Source organism: Schistocerca piceifrons, chromosome 1, assembly GCF_021461385.2.
Source record: "Schistocerca piceifrons isolate TAMUIC-IGC-003096 chromosome 1, iqSchPice1.1, whole genome shotgun sequence".
NCBI classification, from domain to species: domain Eukaryota; kingdom Metazoa; phylum Arthropoda; class Insecta; order Orthoptera; family Acrididae; genus Schistocerca; species Schistocerca piceifrons.
This window is the reverse complement of record NC_060138.1, coordinates 299216707-299233833: the sequence shown is the minus strand read 5'-3', so window position 1 is coordinate 299233833 and position 17127 is coordinate 299216707. Positions and strand designations below refer to the sequence as shown.

Genomic DNA, 17127 nt, shown 5'->3' with positions numbered 1-17127 from the left:
AATCTATCTGATACCTTTTAGTATCTCCAGGATTCTTCCAGGTATACAACCTTCTTTTATGATTCTTGAACCAAGTGTTAGCTATGATTAAGTTATGCTCTGTGCAAAATTCTACAAGGCAGCTTCCTCTTTCATTTCTTCCCCCCAATCCATATTCACCTACTATGTTTCCTTCTCTCCCTTTTCCCACTGACGAATTCCAGTCACCCATGACTATTAAATTTTCATCTCCCTTCACTACCTGAATAATTTCTTTTATCTCGTCATACATTTCATCAATTTCTTCATCATCTGCAGAGCTAGTTGGCATATAAACTTGTACTACTGTAGTAGGCATGGGCTTTGTGTCTATCTTGGCCACAATAATGCGTTCACTATGCTGTTTGTAGTAGCTGACCCGCACTCCTATTTTTTTATTCATTATTAAACCTACTCCTGCATTACCCCTATTTGATTTTGTATTTATAACCCTGTAATCACCTGACCAAAAGTCTTGTTCCTCCTGCCTCACTTGTAATGATGTTCAACAAATATTTGCCACGATCAGTCTCGTAATGCACAAACAATTCTGCACAGATGGTTCTCCATTACTCTTTATGGCCTTCTTTTAGGTGGCAAGAGTCCCAGTAGGCACACACCTTTGAGTATGCCAACTGGTGGATAAAAGTTTCAGCACTACCAAAGAGATGGCCATTTGTGCAGCAAGATGTTTGATTGTAATCCATCAACCACCTTGAACTGAGTGTGTCTGCACATTTCAACATTGCAGAAGTCTCAGCTTTGTGTGGCTGGCTGGCACACAGGAGATTAGAAAGGTTTGTTTAACCTTGTTGTGATAATGACACACACTCATACAACAACGCACTGTACTTTTACTCACTGCTTGCATCTCAGCAGACATTCTGGAAGTGCCTAAGAATATCTACAATGCTCTGGTTTTCCACCAAAAGAAACTCAATCGCAGCTCTCTGCTTGGAGCACACCTCCATTACAGACACCATTTTGAAGGCTACATATAATGCCACGACCTACCGGGCCTTCAGGAAACTATAGGGGCTCAACTGGGAATATTTCATGATGTCCCTCGCATGTTTCTGCTAAAATAAACTGGGGAAAAAATGAGTTGCAAATATACTGAATGTCCCTTGTAGTTAGGGTTGTAAAGAGGGGTTGATGTTTGAAGAGCAGATTACATGAAACCAGACTCAAAGGGACCACACTGTAAATAACTTTTCCCCCCTACCAAGTAAATGTCACTAACTTTACACAGATTAAATTTTTTTAAATCAATATCAACTTGGTTCAATGCTCATTAATAGTGAAACAAAGGTAACTATTCACCCAACACCGTTGAGGCACTGAATTCCTCAACCAGGAAAAAAAGAATATTGAAGATATTGCTGTACTAGAATTATGGGCTAGGAGACTACGAATATCAGAATTTTTTTTAATAAAGATCTCTTCTCTTGCTCTTTTTCTCCACCACTCCTTTGTATTTTTTTTTTTTAATTCTTTTATATTTCTTTCTAATCATTAATAGCCAGATGATTTATTCAATCTGTGTACTCACAGGTGCAGTGCATATGTTTAAAGCAATCTTCTGGTTTTCCATAAACATGGTATGTTACTGAAAGTCGTTTTTCCAATGGTGTTGTGTCATCATAGTATCATGCTATATCTTTTATTTAAAGAAATTACATGTTTGAACAGAAGCTGTCAAATTTGTTGTCATTATTATTTTTTCTTGTCTTGTAGGTTACTTGGCATCTTAAGCATTCTCCTGTTACTGTGCTTCTACACTTAAACTATTGTATCTTCTCTTCAAACAAGTATACTTTGTAATGTCAATGGGAAATTTTTAATACAATATAAATACCTATATGAGGAATACTCACTACTCTCCAAATACATGAAGCAAAGAGTAGCAGACAGGCACATAGAAAATGAGGATACCTACTACTCATCATCTTCTATGAGACTGTCTGCTGCCCAAAATGCACTATTATGCCATAGTCAAATATGCTGGGACACCAAAGTTCTAATTGATGAGTAAAAAAGTGCAAAAATGATTGGAAAACTGAGAAGCATTCTAAGTGGTAATATCATCAGAACCAACACCAACACACCCAGAACACAAATGAAATGCAAATCTTGCAATGCAGCAGTCCTAATATATGTATAAAAATTTATCAATGGTGCAGCAGCAGAGATTAAACCTGTTTGGATAAACACATAATAGACAGTAAGCTACACAATGAACATTGTTGCATTTAATTCCTATGTACGTATTGTAATATGAGGATACTGTCATTCTTAAAATAAAATTAAAATTTTACTTACAAACAAAAATTAACTTACTTCAGAGCATCTGAATTAACTTTTCCTAGAGCATGGACTGCAGCATCCCTCACATCAGGTGTTTCACATCGCAGTAAAGGAACTACCAGCTTATAAAGAGCGGCAGGAGATATATTGCTCCCAGGAGATTTGTTATCATTGCGTTCCATTGTCAGACTGTCTGGGGAAGAGCTAAATAAAACAAAGAACAATAAATAAGTACTGAGAAATATTTTACTTTGTTCTTATATTTTGTGCCAGTATCCACTAAGCTAAAAACTACACTTGCCAGTCCACCAGTGGCTGTTTTACAATTAACTTCAACTGCAACTGTCAGAGTACCCACCAGTTCCACGGTAAAAACAGGAAAGATACTTTGGCTAACAAGGTTTATAAAGGAGAATTACAATATGTTAAGGCATGTAATAAAAGTTAGTTAACAAGTAGTTTACATCAAAATTTTACAATAACCTACTGAAAATGTTTTTAACATCCCTGCTGCCTACTGCCCACCACGAAAGCTGGAATGCGCACTAGTGGGCGGTACGGACCAAGCTTACTACCACTGCTACTGAGCTTGCCAAACTACCTAATTAACTACCTGCTTATGTAAACTGCTTCACAAATTACATTAAACTGCTTCTCACATTACATTAACACACTAGAGGCTAACAACACAATATAATGGTATTAAAAACTAGTCATCTGCAAATACAGTCCTTGACTGGATTTAGCTCTGTACAAAGTTTGTGTCAACATGATGCAGAAAAATACTCAGGAGTCAATATGCTGTCTATACAATGCAGAATGATTTGCTACACCTTACTCTCAATACTAAAAACATCCCACACTAATTGCATGTTAGTGTGCTACATTGACTCCCTCACCTCCGCCTCTTATGTTGTTGGCTCCTGGACTGAGGTACAGCAAAACGACCTAATGACTGAGTATGATGTACCAGAGACTCAAGAGAATCACTCAACATTGCATGCCTTAGTGATGCAAAAGCCTCTTGTGCACTTCAAATAGGAAAAAAAGAAAAAAATACCATGAAGAACAAAGTCAAATTACCAAAAGCACAGGCAATGCTGAGCCATGAAAGTAAAGCTGTGCAGCTAAAGACATAAGATTATATAAGAAAAAATGTCTTTAGTAAAACATCTTAAGTTATATATCGGCTGTAAAACTTGGACAGCATTTGTTGGAATAAGAAGTACCATTGAAGTTATACAGCAGCAAGATATTCAATACTGAGAAAAAAGGTACAAAATAACCAATTATTATTTCCAGAACCATTTCCACAGATATTATGAAATTCTAAGATCTAAGATATATAAATGTTACACAATGGAGCACTAGCCCAACTCGATAAAACTAAATTGTAGTTTACATTCTGAGCCTATTACTATCTTAATGAAATTACTAATTTTGTATCATACCAGTGCTTAACAGTAAGTAAGTTATGTTTGGTTTGTGGGGCGCTCAACTGTGCGGTTAGCAGCACCCGTATGAGGTCTCAATTTTTATACAATCCAATTTTTGTACACATCTCATTATTAATTGGTTACCTACATAAGTAAGTATGTTAGACCGTGTGAGCAGATGATTAATACCTTAATAACAGCAACTTTACTTATACTTAAGAGCGTTATGCAATATGAGACATGACCACAAATCATACAATGAGGGCTATCACAACTGGAAGTCATAGTTGCTGATGAGTCTTCCAGCCTGTATAGCCATGGTCAAAGAAACTTTCCATTTCGTTTCATCCAGAGCTGCCAGGAAATCTTTGGAGCTGCCTCTGGCAATGCTGAGTCTTGCTGACTAACAAACAAGGCAGGCTGGTCAAGTTTACACATGATCGGCAGAGATAATCATTGTCAGAGACAAAACTTAACTATCGATTGTTGCACGTCAAAGATAAAAAACTTATCTATTGATTCTGTAGAGCCACTGCCTATACACAAATATTTACATAAGAACTCCAACCATCATCCACAACAACAGAAAGGTGCCATCAAAAATCTTGTTGACAAAGCCAAAAGAATTTGGATGGTGAATTAAAACATCTGAAGCAGGCTTTCAAGACGAATGGATATTCAAGCAAAGAAATAAATAGGGATCTATGAAAGACTAACAGTAGGAAAAAAGGACAACAATACACACAATGATGGAAGAGTATGGTTTCTCCCCATTTTATTAAAAAAGTAACTGATCAGTTTGCAAGATTTTACAGAAACATGACATCACAACAGTTTTTAGACCACCTAAGAAAATACGTCAACCACTCTGATCTGTTAAGGACAAATGCCCTCCTCTGTCAGCAAGTGGAGCATGTACTTGACTTGTGGAAAGGTCTACATCAGAGCTAGCTACTAAGAGAAGCACGAGTAAAAGACTGGGGGGAAACGGCTTTGCTGACTAGGGAAAATAGAAAAATCAGCTGCAGCACAGCAGGACAACATGAAGTGAAGTTTTCCAAAATAAAAATTTTATCTATCATGAAAAACACTCATACAAAACTACACAGAGAAGCCATAAAAATACTTAACATCTAACATATATCATTTTAACAGAAAACAAGAAGCATGAAACTCAGTGATAAGTGGACAGTGGTTTTGCAGAATCAATAGATAAGTTTCTTATCCTTGACAAGCGACAATCGATGGTTAAGTTTTATCTCTGACAAAGGATATCTCTGACAAAGATTATCTCTGCTGATCACATTAAACTTGACCACACCCACTTTGCATAGTAAGTCGTTCTATAACATCCAACTCGTCAGTTGGCAAGTCTTAGCATCACCAGGAACACCTCTGACAAAGTCCAATGCAGCTCTGGACGAAACATCAGGGATCAAAAAGTTTCTTCAATAATGGCCATACAGCCCAGAAGACTTATCAGAAGACTTCCTGGCAGATTAAAACTGTGTGCCCGACCGAGACTCAAACTCGGGACCTTTGCCTTTCACAGGCAAGTGCTCTACCATCTGAGCTACCGAAGCACGACTCACGCCCGGTCCTCACAGCTTTAATTCTGCCAGTATCTCGTCTCCTACCTTCCAAATTTTACACAGTCTCGGTTGGGCACACAGTTTTAATCTGCCAGGAAGTTTCATATCAGTGCACACTCCGCTGCAGAGTGAAAATCTCATTCTGGAAACATCCCCCAGGCTCTGGTTAAGCCATGTCTCCGCGATATCCTATCTTTCAGGAGTGCTAGTTCTGCAAGGTTCGCAGGAGAGCTTCTGTAAAGTTTGGAAGGTAGGAGACGAGATACTGGCAGAAGTAAAGCTGCGAGGACCGGGCGTGAGTCATGCTTCGGTAGCTCAGATGGTAGAGCACTCGCCCGCGAAAGGCAAAGGTCCCGAGATCGAGTCTCGGTCGGGCACACAGTTTTAATCTGCCAGAAAGTTTCATATCAGCGCACACTCCACTGCAGAGTGAAAATCTCATTCTGGAAACATCCCCCAGGCTCTGGTTAAGCCATGTCTCCGCGATATCCTTTCTTTCAGGAATGCTAGTTCTGCAAGGTTCGCAGGAGAGCTTCTGTAAAGTTTGGAAGGTAGGAGACGAGATACTGGCAGAAGTAAAGCTGTGAGGACCGGGCGTGAGTCATGCTTCGGTAGCTCAGATGGTAGAGCACTCGCCCGCGAAAGGCAAAGGTCCCGAGTTCGAGTCTCGGTCGGGCACACAGTTTTAATCTGCCAGGAAGTTTCATATCAGCGCACACTCCGCTGCAGATGAAAATCTCATTCTGGAAACATCCCCCAGGCTCTGGTTAAGCCATGTCTCCGCGATATCCTTTCTTTCAGGAATGCTAGTTCTGCAAGGTTCACAGGAGAGCTTCTGTAAAGTTTGGAAGGTAGGAGACGAGATACTGGCAGAAGTAAAGCTGTGAGGACCGGGCGTGAGTCATGCTTCGGTAGCTCAGATGGTAGAGCACTCGCCCGCGAAAGGCAAAGGTCCCAAGTTCGAGTCTCGGTCGGGCACACAGTTTTAATCTGCCAGGAAGTTTCATATCAGCGCACACTACGCTGCAGAGTGAAAATCTCATTCTGGAAACATCCCCCAGGCTCTAGTTAAGCCATGTCTCCGCGATATCCTTTCTTTCAGGAATGCTAGTTCTGCAAGGTTCGCAGGAGAGCTTCTGTAAAGTTTGGAAGGTAGGAGATGAGATACTGGCAGAAGTAAAGCTGTGAGGACCGGGCGTGAGTCATGCTTCGGTAGCTCAGATGGTAGGGCACTTGCCTGTGAAAGGCAAAGGTCCCAAGTTTGAGTCTCGGTCAGGCACACAGTTTTCATCTGCCAGGAAGTTTCGGTTCCTAGATGTTTTGAACGTCATTTTCCTTCTGCTCAATGCATTTTATTACAACAGCCTAGTTTAAATTAATGTTTCTTACTAGAAATAAGAATCATAATAGCTGATCAGTATGAGTAGCTCATGCCTGTGAGTTTTAACAATGGAAGACAAAGAACAAAACATTCCCTCCACCACACTCCCTTACTCTGATAGTGGCCAGTCTACTTAAACCTCCATGCCTGAGGAAAGCAGACAACTTTATTTTGCTCCTAACTGAACTCGGCAATATCAAATATAATTAAGCACAACTTAAAATACTATTGCCTCTGCAAGAATTTTTGTTTGTTATTGAGCAGGAAAACTGCATTCTTATGGCACTCTCAATGTTAACTGACATTCTGCATTTAGCTGTTAGTCACTTGATAAATATTATTATAAAGTATGGCTGAGAACCATGTGCCACAAGAATACTTGATTCAGGTTGCATGCAGCCCATGGGTCACAAATTGATGATCGCTGGTCTAACAACTATGAAAACAGAGACTAAATTACATTGGTTTGTGAGTGTGGGTGATGTTCTTCTGGGGGCACTAACTATATATTTACAGGCATCACAAAAACTGAGTAAGATGATATTGTCACACTATAATTTTGGTCTACCTTACCTAGAATGGATGATATTTCATAACAACTTTAACACACAGTATTTAACGTCTCATCTCTACTAGAAATGGACATCATTCTTTGTAATCTAACGGGCAGTCACAGAAAAGTGTCTACTCTGTGCAACATCTGAATTTAGACTTTCTCTCCTATGAGATGGAGACATCACACTTTCAGCACTTGTAGTTTCTATAGTTAACAGATGATAGATAATATGACAGTTCTATTGTAGTGCCAAAATGGCAGGGACACCAAAGCTGGTATTTTGCAATTAAGCACAATTTTCATTTACTGGACACACGGCAAGTATCAGCAAGGAAACTGGATGTACAGTAATTTAAACGTACCTCTGAATCTTTAGGCACTATGTTGGTACGACTTTTCAGTTTATGCACCCATAATAAAGTAAACTGAACTGTAGGATACTTTTAGCCTTCATGCAGTTCTGTTGCATCTTTGGATGGCTCTAAAAATGTAATGAACTCTTTTGCAGTGTCGTTATAATAACCAATAATTTATTCAGAGATGCAAATTCTCTGCATGCCTTTCCGTGACATTCTCAAACTGTTTAAGTTCAGATTGTAGCATCCAAAATAAGCTGTTCCATCTAGTCTATGTTCCTGGCTTCAAGCTTTTTCTGTATGAAATTCACATCACCTGTTCATCCTTAACAGTCATTGATGAAACTCTCTCCCAAACACTGCTAAGACCATCATCGTTTGCAAGCTGGATATATTCTTTCAAATCAAGTTTTGCTTTTCACTCTCCTTCACCTCATCTCCATGTGTCATGATGCTGCAGTGGGCAACAGAGCAGTTATGGAGTAACTAGAGTAGAGAGTCAGGTCATTTGAGCATGAGATTCTCAAACAAGCATGAAGGCGGTCAAATGTAGTTGCTACCCACATCCAAACCAGCTGTATTTACATATGCTAGACATTCACAAACTACATGCACCGAGCAATTCAAGTGAGCATAAAAACCACATGCAAACCTCTAACTGATAGCCCTTTATTGCCCATAGTCATCAGTTTATTCATGAGAGCTTCAAGGATGGAGCACTCAGGACTTCAGTTTCACAACCAATGTGCTACTGGAGGTATGTTGATGATACCTTTTTTGCCTGGCCTCGCAGATTTTTTAACCATTTCAACTGTCTTCATCCCAGGGTTAAATTTACCATGGACGTTGGAAGTGACGGGAGGTTTCCATTTTTTAACATCGTGATTTATAACAAACATGATGGTTCTCTGGGACATAGTGTTCACCAAACGCTGACACATACCAATCAGTATCTGCACACTAAGAGTTGCCATTCACCATTCCAGTGTTGCGGCATTCTCAGGACTCTGGTACGAGAACATATTTCTGACACAGTTTAACCCACGAACTCATACAATTGACGGCTGTGTATGAGGAAAATGGACACTCTGAGAAGCAGATTTATTGGGATATGGAATTTGGACCATCCCAAGAGGTGCACAAAGAGGAGTATAGCTCTGTCATCTTTATTGCTTATGCTGGGGACATAGTGTTTAAGATTGGAAATATTCTGAGGAGTTTTACCATTAAGACTGGGTTCTGTCTGCCTTTCAAGAGTAAGACCTAACTTGGCTCTATCATATATGATTTGGGACGTAGAAACCCTGCCATATATAGAAATTCATGACAATGTGGAAAGACTTACAGAAGCCATTTGATTCTCACAGATCATGAAAGGCATGTGGAATGTCACTGCTGTACAAACCTAAAACAGCCATAAAAATTGGTAGTAGTGAAACATTGTGTAAACAAGGGACAAGGAATGAAATTTAATGAGACACTGACAGTTGCCAGCACTTTCAGGTTTTGTAAAAGCATTTATAAAGAGTCAACCAAAATTGGGTTGGCAGATAAAATTATTAATAAAGGCATGGGCTTCCCTCTGTACTAACTTGCATCAAGACATAACACATTTTTGTGTTCTAACAGGGGCAGCACCATCAGCCCAGTCTCTGGGTCAACATAATTGTGTTGGGTGATGCATGTGCCAAATACAGTATGAAGGCCTATTTAGGATGATGATTTGTAGCCTTGGATCAGTTTTGGCAGGACTCATCATCATCATCGGCAGCAGCAGCGGCTGCAGTATTCTCCTGAAGATGGTAGACACATGGATCACCAAAATATAGAGTCATGATTTTATCATCCGGCAGCAAACCCCAGAAGACTATCAAGAATTATTACGCTGGAAAGTCTATGAAGTCACTATGTTAGAGTCAGTTCAGAAGACAGTATTATTTTCAAGTCTACTGCATCAGTCAAAACATCCAAGAGATGGTGCACATTTGATAGCTTCAGTTTACCGTATTTACTCGAATCTAAGCCGCACTTTTTTTCCGGTTTTTGTAATCCAAAAAAATGCCTGCGGCTTAGAATCGAGTGCAAAGCAAACGGAAGTACTGAAAAATGTTGGTAGGTGCCGCCGCCACAACTAACTTCTGCCGTCGAATATATGTAGCGCTACACAGGTATGCTTTGTAGGCACAAAGATAAATAGTTGCGCCAAAACCTCTGCATCAGTAAATAAATTTTAAAAAAAAGGTGGAAGACGAGCTTTTTTTTTCTCTGCCCCGAGTTTCGACCACTGCATTTACATACATTAACCAACGAAGTAAATACAAATTCCGTATTTTTCATCTTCGAATGTAGCAGAATTTCAATGTACTACGAAAATCCGACTGGCAAGACTGTTTGGTATATTTGTCAATATGGCCAATTCTACGTTCTGAATTTTTTCCTACCTGTGAGAAGAGATGGTTGCTAATGGGAACCTGATGAAATGTGAATCACATGCAGTATTCTCTTCACCATACGAATAATACGAATATACACATTTTGCCATGTATTCTTTCGTGTTTGCTGCTATCTCATTTAAATGCTGTCTGCCTAATTAACTATGAAACTAGAGTGAATCAACAGCAAACGCGGAAGAATATACATATCGTGTCATGTTTATATTCGTATTATTCTTTCTTATGCCTAATAGTGATACAGTCAGAAATGAAGCACGGCAACTGACTAGATTTTTAAATTTAAGATGACTCTAATTTCTGTGCAGAATTTGATGTGCTAAAGAAGCGGCCGCAAAGATTTTCAAACAGAGAAAAAATTTTCGCCTAACTCTCGTTCAGAACATGTTCTATCATACACAGTGTATTATTTGGTTTTGTTGATCATTATCAAAGAAAGCAGCAGTGTAAGTAACAACAAATAGTAGTCTCTTGCCATTGTTTCGCTAATGAGACGATTCCTCTCTTTAATTGTAAGCGGCGGTAGCGCGCACAAAAGCAAGCCCTGCCTCGAGCAGCGACAGGCCGTAAACAGGCACTATCAGAATGCGATAAACAATGCATGACACAATACAGTAATGCATTTTCAGCTTAGAGTGACGTAAACACCTATAACAAAGAAAACGGCACTTATCAGATCAAAGCAAAAAAAGCAATCGATTCAAACCAGACGAAGCACGTGAAAAAGGAAGAGTACCCGTATAAATACGGACGGAGCGCCTGACTCATGGCAATGGCTACCTGGTAAAGCTTAACTGCTAAGCTTATGACTCAAACCAAACTACTGTAGCTGTATCGTCATTCATTCGACCTAAATTGTGTATCATATTACAATGGACCAACTTTGTTTCAAATTGGAGGTGCGGCCTAAAACTTTTCTCTCCCCTTGAATTTCGAGTCTCAAATTTCACGTGCGGCTTAGATTCGGAATTTTTTTTCCCATGGTTTCGAGTCTCATTTTTCAGGTGCGGCTTAGATTCGAGTAAATACGGTAGATTTCTCCTACAGCTTCTGTGCTTTGGAAACTGAGTAACCAGGCAGAAAAACTTTGACATTGTGAGCAATGAGGTTCAGATTATAAAAAAAAAAGTGTGTTGTAATAACTTAACCAGCCACAACTCATAATTAAAGGCTCTGAGATGGAGCTGCATATTTTCCACAAAGATTTAAATAATGCAGGTCAACATTTTCAGAACTGTTGATACGCGATACTAACTGATGTTTTTTGAATAGGTAGTACCTAGTCTTATGGCTGCACCTTAAACTGCTGCTTAGCTCTATATAGCAGCCATATGGGGGGGGGGGGTTCCTCAGTACATAGCTCTTATGGGTGTCCCGAAGGCTCTGGTGTTTCGTGTAAGTGTGCCTTATCAACCTGCACACAAATTTCACATTCCACTGGTTAAATCAAAAGGCAATGAATAGAGTTGCTGAAACTTCATGATCGAATCCTTGTCTCTGTGTGTCTCTATCGTGCTTTGACATGTCATAAATTGATACTAAGTATTATTGTTTTGATAGCATTCTAGACAGTTCATTTTGTGTCTGCCATAGGCTATTCTGTCTACCGCTGGAATACAATTGCATATGGAACCAGAGTGCACTACAGTACAGTTATACAAATATCACCACCTAGTGAGAATTTCATGAATGATTTGAGGAAAAAGTGCGCAAAATATAACCCATGCACGAAATATATCCCGTTACCTTAGTGTCCTTGCTTGCTGACTGTGGGTAACATATGTTATTAGCGAGTTTCTTTTTGTGAGTGTATTATCCATGAGTTCAGTGAGTTTTGATTTCTTGCGAATAATAGCAGCATACATGAGTTCAGAAACAACACAATATGTGCAATTTATCAGGTAAAATTTTGGAATATGCGGTTAGGATGAAAGTAAAGGGAACTGGAGCACTCACACCCAATGTAAACATGAATCAAGAATGAGAACAGGCAAGAGAATACACAAAATTTTAACAGAGCAATGCGCAGAATGCAGTTGAGGGATTGTGTGTGCTATATCACTTAAACTGCATATTTTTGTAATGCACTGTTGCTCGGGTTGCTCTGTCAGCCACTCACAGCACAAGACCTGTGACATCATGACAACATCCCTTTTTTGTCAAGAAAAGGTGCAAATACCACAGTTCAAGTGCATAAAACATTAAACATCAGAAATGAAAATACCAAGAAATTTAAGTATGCAGTGCATTAAAGATCTCTCCAAAACACATCTGTTGTAGTGAACTGTTGGGAAATGTGACATTGGAGGATAAATGAACTACCTATAGATTTTACCTTGGAGTCAGGCTTTGATGCTATTTAGTAGTTCCTTATGAAACAGAAAGAAGCTACAGTATGTAGACGTTTGGCTAGAGTATGATATTCCCCCCTGCCCCTCTAAAATATTGGTCGTGGTGACAGACTGTTCTGTAGCGTAGCCCAAGGTCAAGATTAGCTCCAATTGATAAATTTTGTAGCCACCCCCAGTATGAAAACCATGAGATGTGCCTCAACTTAACCAATGACAACACACAAACGACTCCATTTAAAACCCCGACACATTGATACACTCAAACACGGGAAGGGATGGAAGACAAGATGATAAAGATTGCTGACAAAACAGCTTCAATAAGAATAAATAAGAAACATAGATGGTGAAACAAAGAATATGAGGAAGCTCTGACATTAATCACTGGTTCCTAGCCAATTCTTTGTCACTAAACTTTGAAAAAACACACTACATGCAGTTCAGAACTTGTAAGGGGTGTCCCAAGAGTATATGTCTAACATATGATGACAAGAAGATAGAAGAAGTGGACAGTGTTAAATTCTTGGGATTACAGCTTGATAATAAATTCAATTGGGAGGAGCACACCACAGAACTGCTGAAGCGTCTTAACAAATCTCTGTTTGCAATGCGAATTTTGTCAGACGTAGGGGATATAAAAATGAAAAAGCTGGCATACTATGCTTACTTTCATTCCATAATGTCATATGGGATTATTTTTTGGGGTAATTCATCAAGCCAAGCTAAAGTTTTCCGGGCACAAAAACGTGCAGTAAGAATTATATGTGGTGTGAACTCAAGAACATCCTGCAGAAGCCTGTTTAGGGAACTAGGGATACTAACTACAGCTTCCCAGTATATTTATTCCTTAATGAAATTTGTCATTAAAAATATATCACTTTTTCAAACCAACAGCTCAATTCATGGAATCAATACTAGAAATAAGAATAATCTTCACAAGAATTTAAAGTCACTTAGTCTTGTACAAAAAGGTGTGCATTATTCAGGAACACACATTTTCAATAACTTGCCAGCAGCCATAAAAAGCTTAACAACCAATGAAATTCAGTTTAAGAGAAGCCTAAAGGATTTATTGGTGGCCAACTCCTTCTACTCCATTGATGAATTTCTTAGTAAAACCAACTGATTTGTATATAAGTACAACATAACTTCTGCACAATTTCAGTGCAGTAATGTGTTCACTGAAAATTTGTGTGTGTGTGTGTGTGTGTGTAAGTATAATCTAACTTCTGCACCATTTCAGTGCAGTAATGTGTTCATTGTAAATAAGTATTACAGTAGTTGTATTACATGTTTATTACCTTATAAATAAATAAAAAACGTTTTTTATTTTAAATTCAGTGCATTAGTATTTGTAAAATGACTCTTAGTGTTCATTAAAAATGACGATCATTCCACTTGGGACCTGTGGAATGGTACATTAGCTTATTTGTTTTAGTTGTAAATATTTGTCATGTATTGTTGTTTTTCTGACATGTTCCACATCCAGGAGGACCTCCTCACTACGGATCAATTGGAATGAAAGTAAATCTAATCTAATCTAATCTGACAAAACACAAGCAGCCATGTCAAGGGTGGTATTCACACTAGAAGGAAAATTCATTTTACCACTGTAGCATTTTCAAAAAATCTGTTTCTTAATTGGCTTAAAAGTTGTTTCAAACCTTCTAAAATATGGGACAAAAAATCTGATTCCCAGGGGAAAAAACTGTTCTGTGGAATTCTGAGCTGCTGCTCTAGTGCCTCACATGTCACGAAACAGCCTACTTGCACCAGCTCGATACCCCTGTTGGGTCTGGGTGTAGTCAAAAGCATTTCCACAACAATAATACATTAGCAAGAGCAGGCATCATTTGCAGGTGAAGCAACTGTTAAACCTGAGTCTTTGGAAACAGCCAAAAGTCACACTTAGTATTTTTTATTTACTGATTTCACTCTTCAAATGAAGAAGTACATCATCAGAATATACAGTTTGAAGTTGGCTGACAGTACTTAAGATTAAACTGTCTGTTTACTGCAGTAAATGATGACACTGACAGGAGCAAATATTACATTTAATCTGTGCTGTTAGCCAACTTTAAACATAATCTTTAGTGCTGTCGGCCAACTTTAAATTGTATGTTCTTAAAAATATTACATTTAATCTGTGCTGTCAGCCAACTTTAAACATAATCTTTAGTGCTGTCGGCCAATTTTAAATTGTATGTTCTTAAAATTCTCTAGTTGTTGAGGAGCAAAACTGGTAAATAAAAAATACTAAGAGTGACTTGTGGCTGTTTTCAAAAACTTAATAACACATTAGCTTGGCATCAGCAAGCATCTGTATTTTTACAAAAGACCATTCTTTCACTTCGAATGTTGATTTTTCTGAGTAGTATCAACTTTTGACAGTGTATTTGTGATCTTATAGTATATAGTTTTGTCATTCAAGTGAGGAGGTGTGGTAAGAAAGTGTACTCAGGCAGAAAATGTACAAAAACATTGCATCCAAAAAGACATCGAAGCAGTATGTCATTAAAGTGTCCAAGGAATAGATATGAGGCCGAGAGCAGTTCAAAAGGAGTCATTGCCTCTGCTAAGAAACTGAAAGACAGTGACCAGGATTTGGATGTGAATTATGGACCGAGCTATAGGATTATAAATTTTCTTGCCATTTTCTCTGTTATTTCTCAACACATGAAATGTAAAATGTGCAATGCAGACATCATGTTGCAAGAATGAAGTACTCAGGGCTTAACCTCCACAATAATTATCGCTTGTCTCCACTGCCCAGAAGCTGTTATACCAAGTAGTAAGTTTATATCGAACATATACGAAATCAACCACCCTAGCAAGCTGTCTTCTTGGAATACGGCTAAACAGAATTGTAAAGTTTTGTGTGTTCATGGAATTGTCATGACACATATTTCAATTGTTCTGTGATAAACTAGTGGATATGATTTAAATTGCAATGGCAACAGTATGACAGGCCAGTGGTAAGAGTTTCTAAAAGTAGAATTTTTCAATTTGTTCATGTCTTTAACACATTTCAAGACTTCAAATGCATTTTTCTCAGAATATGATATTTCAAAACAGCATACAGCATAACTCTAACAATTTTCAATCTTTTTATTTGAAAATTTAACCTTGAAGTGAACCACATAAGGGATTTTCTATTAGTTATTTTAAACAATAGTTATTAACAAATGACTGTCCTTTTTTGGTGAAAACTGAATGACTTCATGCAAATGCTTGTCAATTACACAAAACTCAGTTAACTTAAAATCTTCCACATTGTTCTTTAGGTACACTCATGTGGATTACATAGTTCTTTTTTTTCACTTTTTTCCCAGATTCAAATAGGCACCAGTTATATTGTGTGCTGCTGTTCACCTCAAATTCAACATGCCTCAGGAGAATTGCTGCAGTGTCACTATTTTGTAACATTTTCCAACAAAAATGTTTTCTACATACAACCCCATCTCTGCTTTTGAAAAGAAATGGAAAGTTAGCATTCCCAAACAAAGAAAATTGTGAATTATTAACTAAATATTTCATGAAATTATTATACTGTGATGAACCAAAAGAGAGACTTCCCACCTCAACATAGAAAGTGAAGTTCTTGTATAAAAGCCACCAAATAAGGAGGAACTTTTAGAAACCATTCAATAAATGAAAAACAACAAAGTAGCAGGTGCATAATTACAGAAACCAGGCAAAGGAAATCTACTGCAGATGTTAAAACAAGTAGTGCAGAATATATGGCAAAAGAAATAAATTTCAGATGATTGGAAGTGCACCTTAATTTATCCTCCACATAGGAAAGGAGATAAAACTCTTGTCCACAACTACAAAGTGTATCACTCTTACCAGTTACATACAAGATCCTTTTTAAAGTGCTGAAGCAGATCTTGAGTCTCAAGCTCATTATCCAAGACAGAATAGTAAAATGCATGCCATGTGTTACTGTATTTGTGGACGTCAAAAGGCATATGACTGTGTTGACATAACATCTTTGTTCCAAATATTGGAAGAGTTTTGTGTGGATGATAAAACAAGGAATCTAATTTGGTATATACTAATAAATACAAAAACTAAAGATAATTTTTAGTAGAGGTACCTGAAGTTTTTGATGTGAGAATGAGTGTTAGGCAAAGAGAGGTCTACCACCTATTTCTTTCCACTGTGTTCTTGAAAAGATCCAATAATGGGAACAACAACTCAGAAAGAATGGAGCAAATGACAAGATGCAACTGGGCTACAAAAACAAGGATCTTACAATTCAATGTCTATCTCTTACTGACTGTCTTGAAACACCATCCGAAGACATAGTAATGGCAGCAATAACAATCAACATTTTGAAAATAACTGCAGGGAAAAACACGCTTTAAAACATCTTAAGCAAAATTATAATACATGGCATATATAAAACATTCTACATTTCATGAACATTTGTTACAGAAAAATTAAGAATATCAATAAATTTAAATATCTTGGTGAAGTAATGCAGATGAATGACTGTGACAGAGAGGCTAATAGACTCAGAGCAAGGAAGGTGGAAATGGACTTTCAGTTAAATAAAGGTAAGAGTAATAAAATCGAAATGCTTATATGCAGCCTGGATGTAGTTAAGACAGGAGAAACAGAAAACATGGAAAGAAACAGAGGGAAATCTGAAGAAATATACTGGGACAAATAAAATAC

At 38.1% G+C, this 17127-nt stretch overlaps 1 protein-coding gene across 1 annotated transcript in view; it reads right to left on the bottom strand.

Annotated features, from left to right (window-relative positions):
* The window catches only part of LOC124780415 (protein furry), a 1170709-nt gene that overhangs the window by 1057666 nt on the left and 95916 nt on the right, over window positions 1–17127 (bottom strand). The window contains exon 19 of the mRNA XM_047253778.1: window positions 2359–2529. Coding sequence (XP_047109734.1) covers window positions 2359–2529 — 171 coding nt within the window. The remainder of the gene's footprint in view (window positions 1–2358; window positions 2530–17127) is intronic.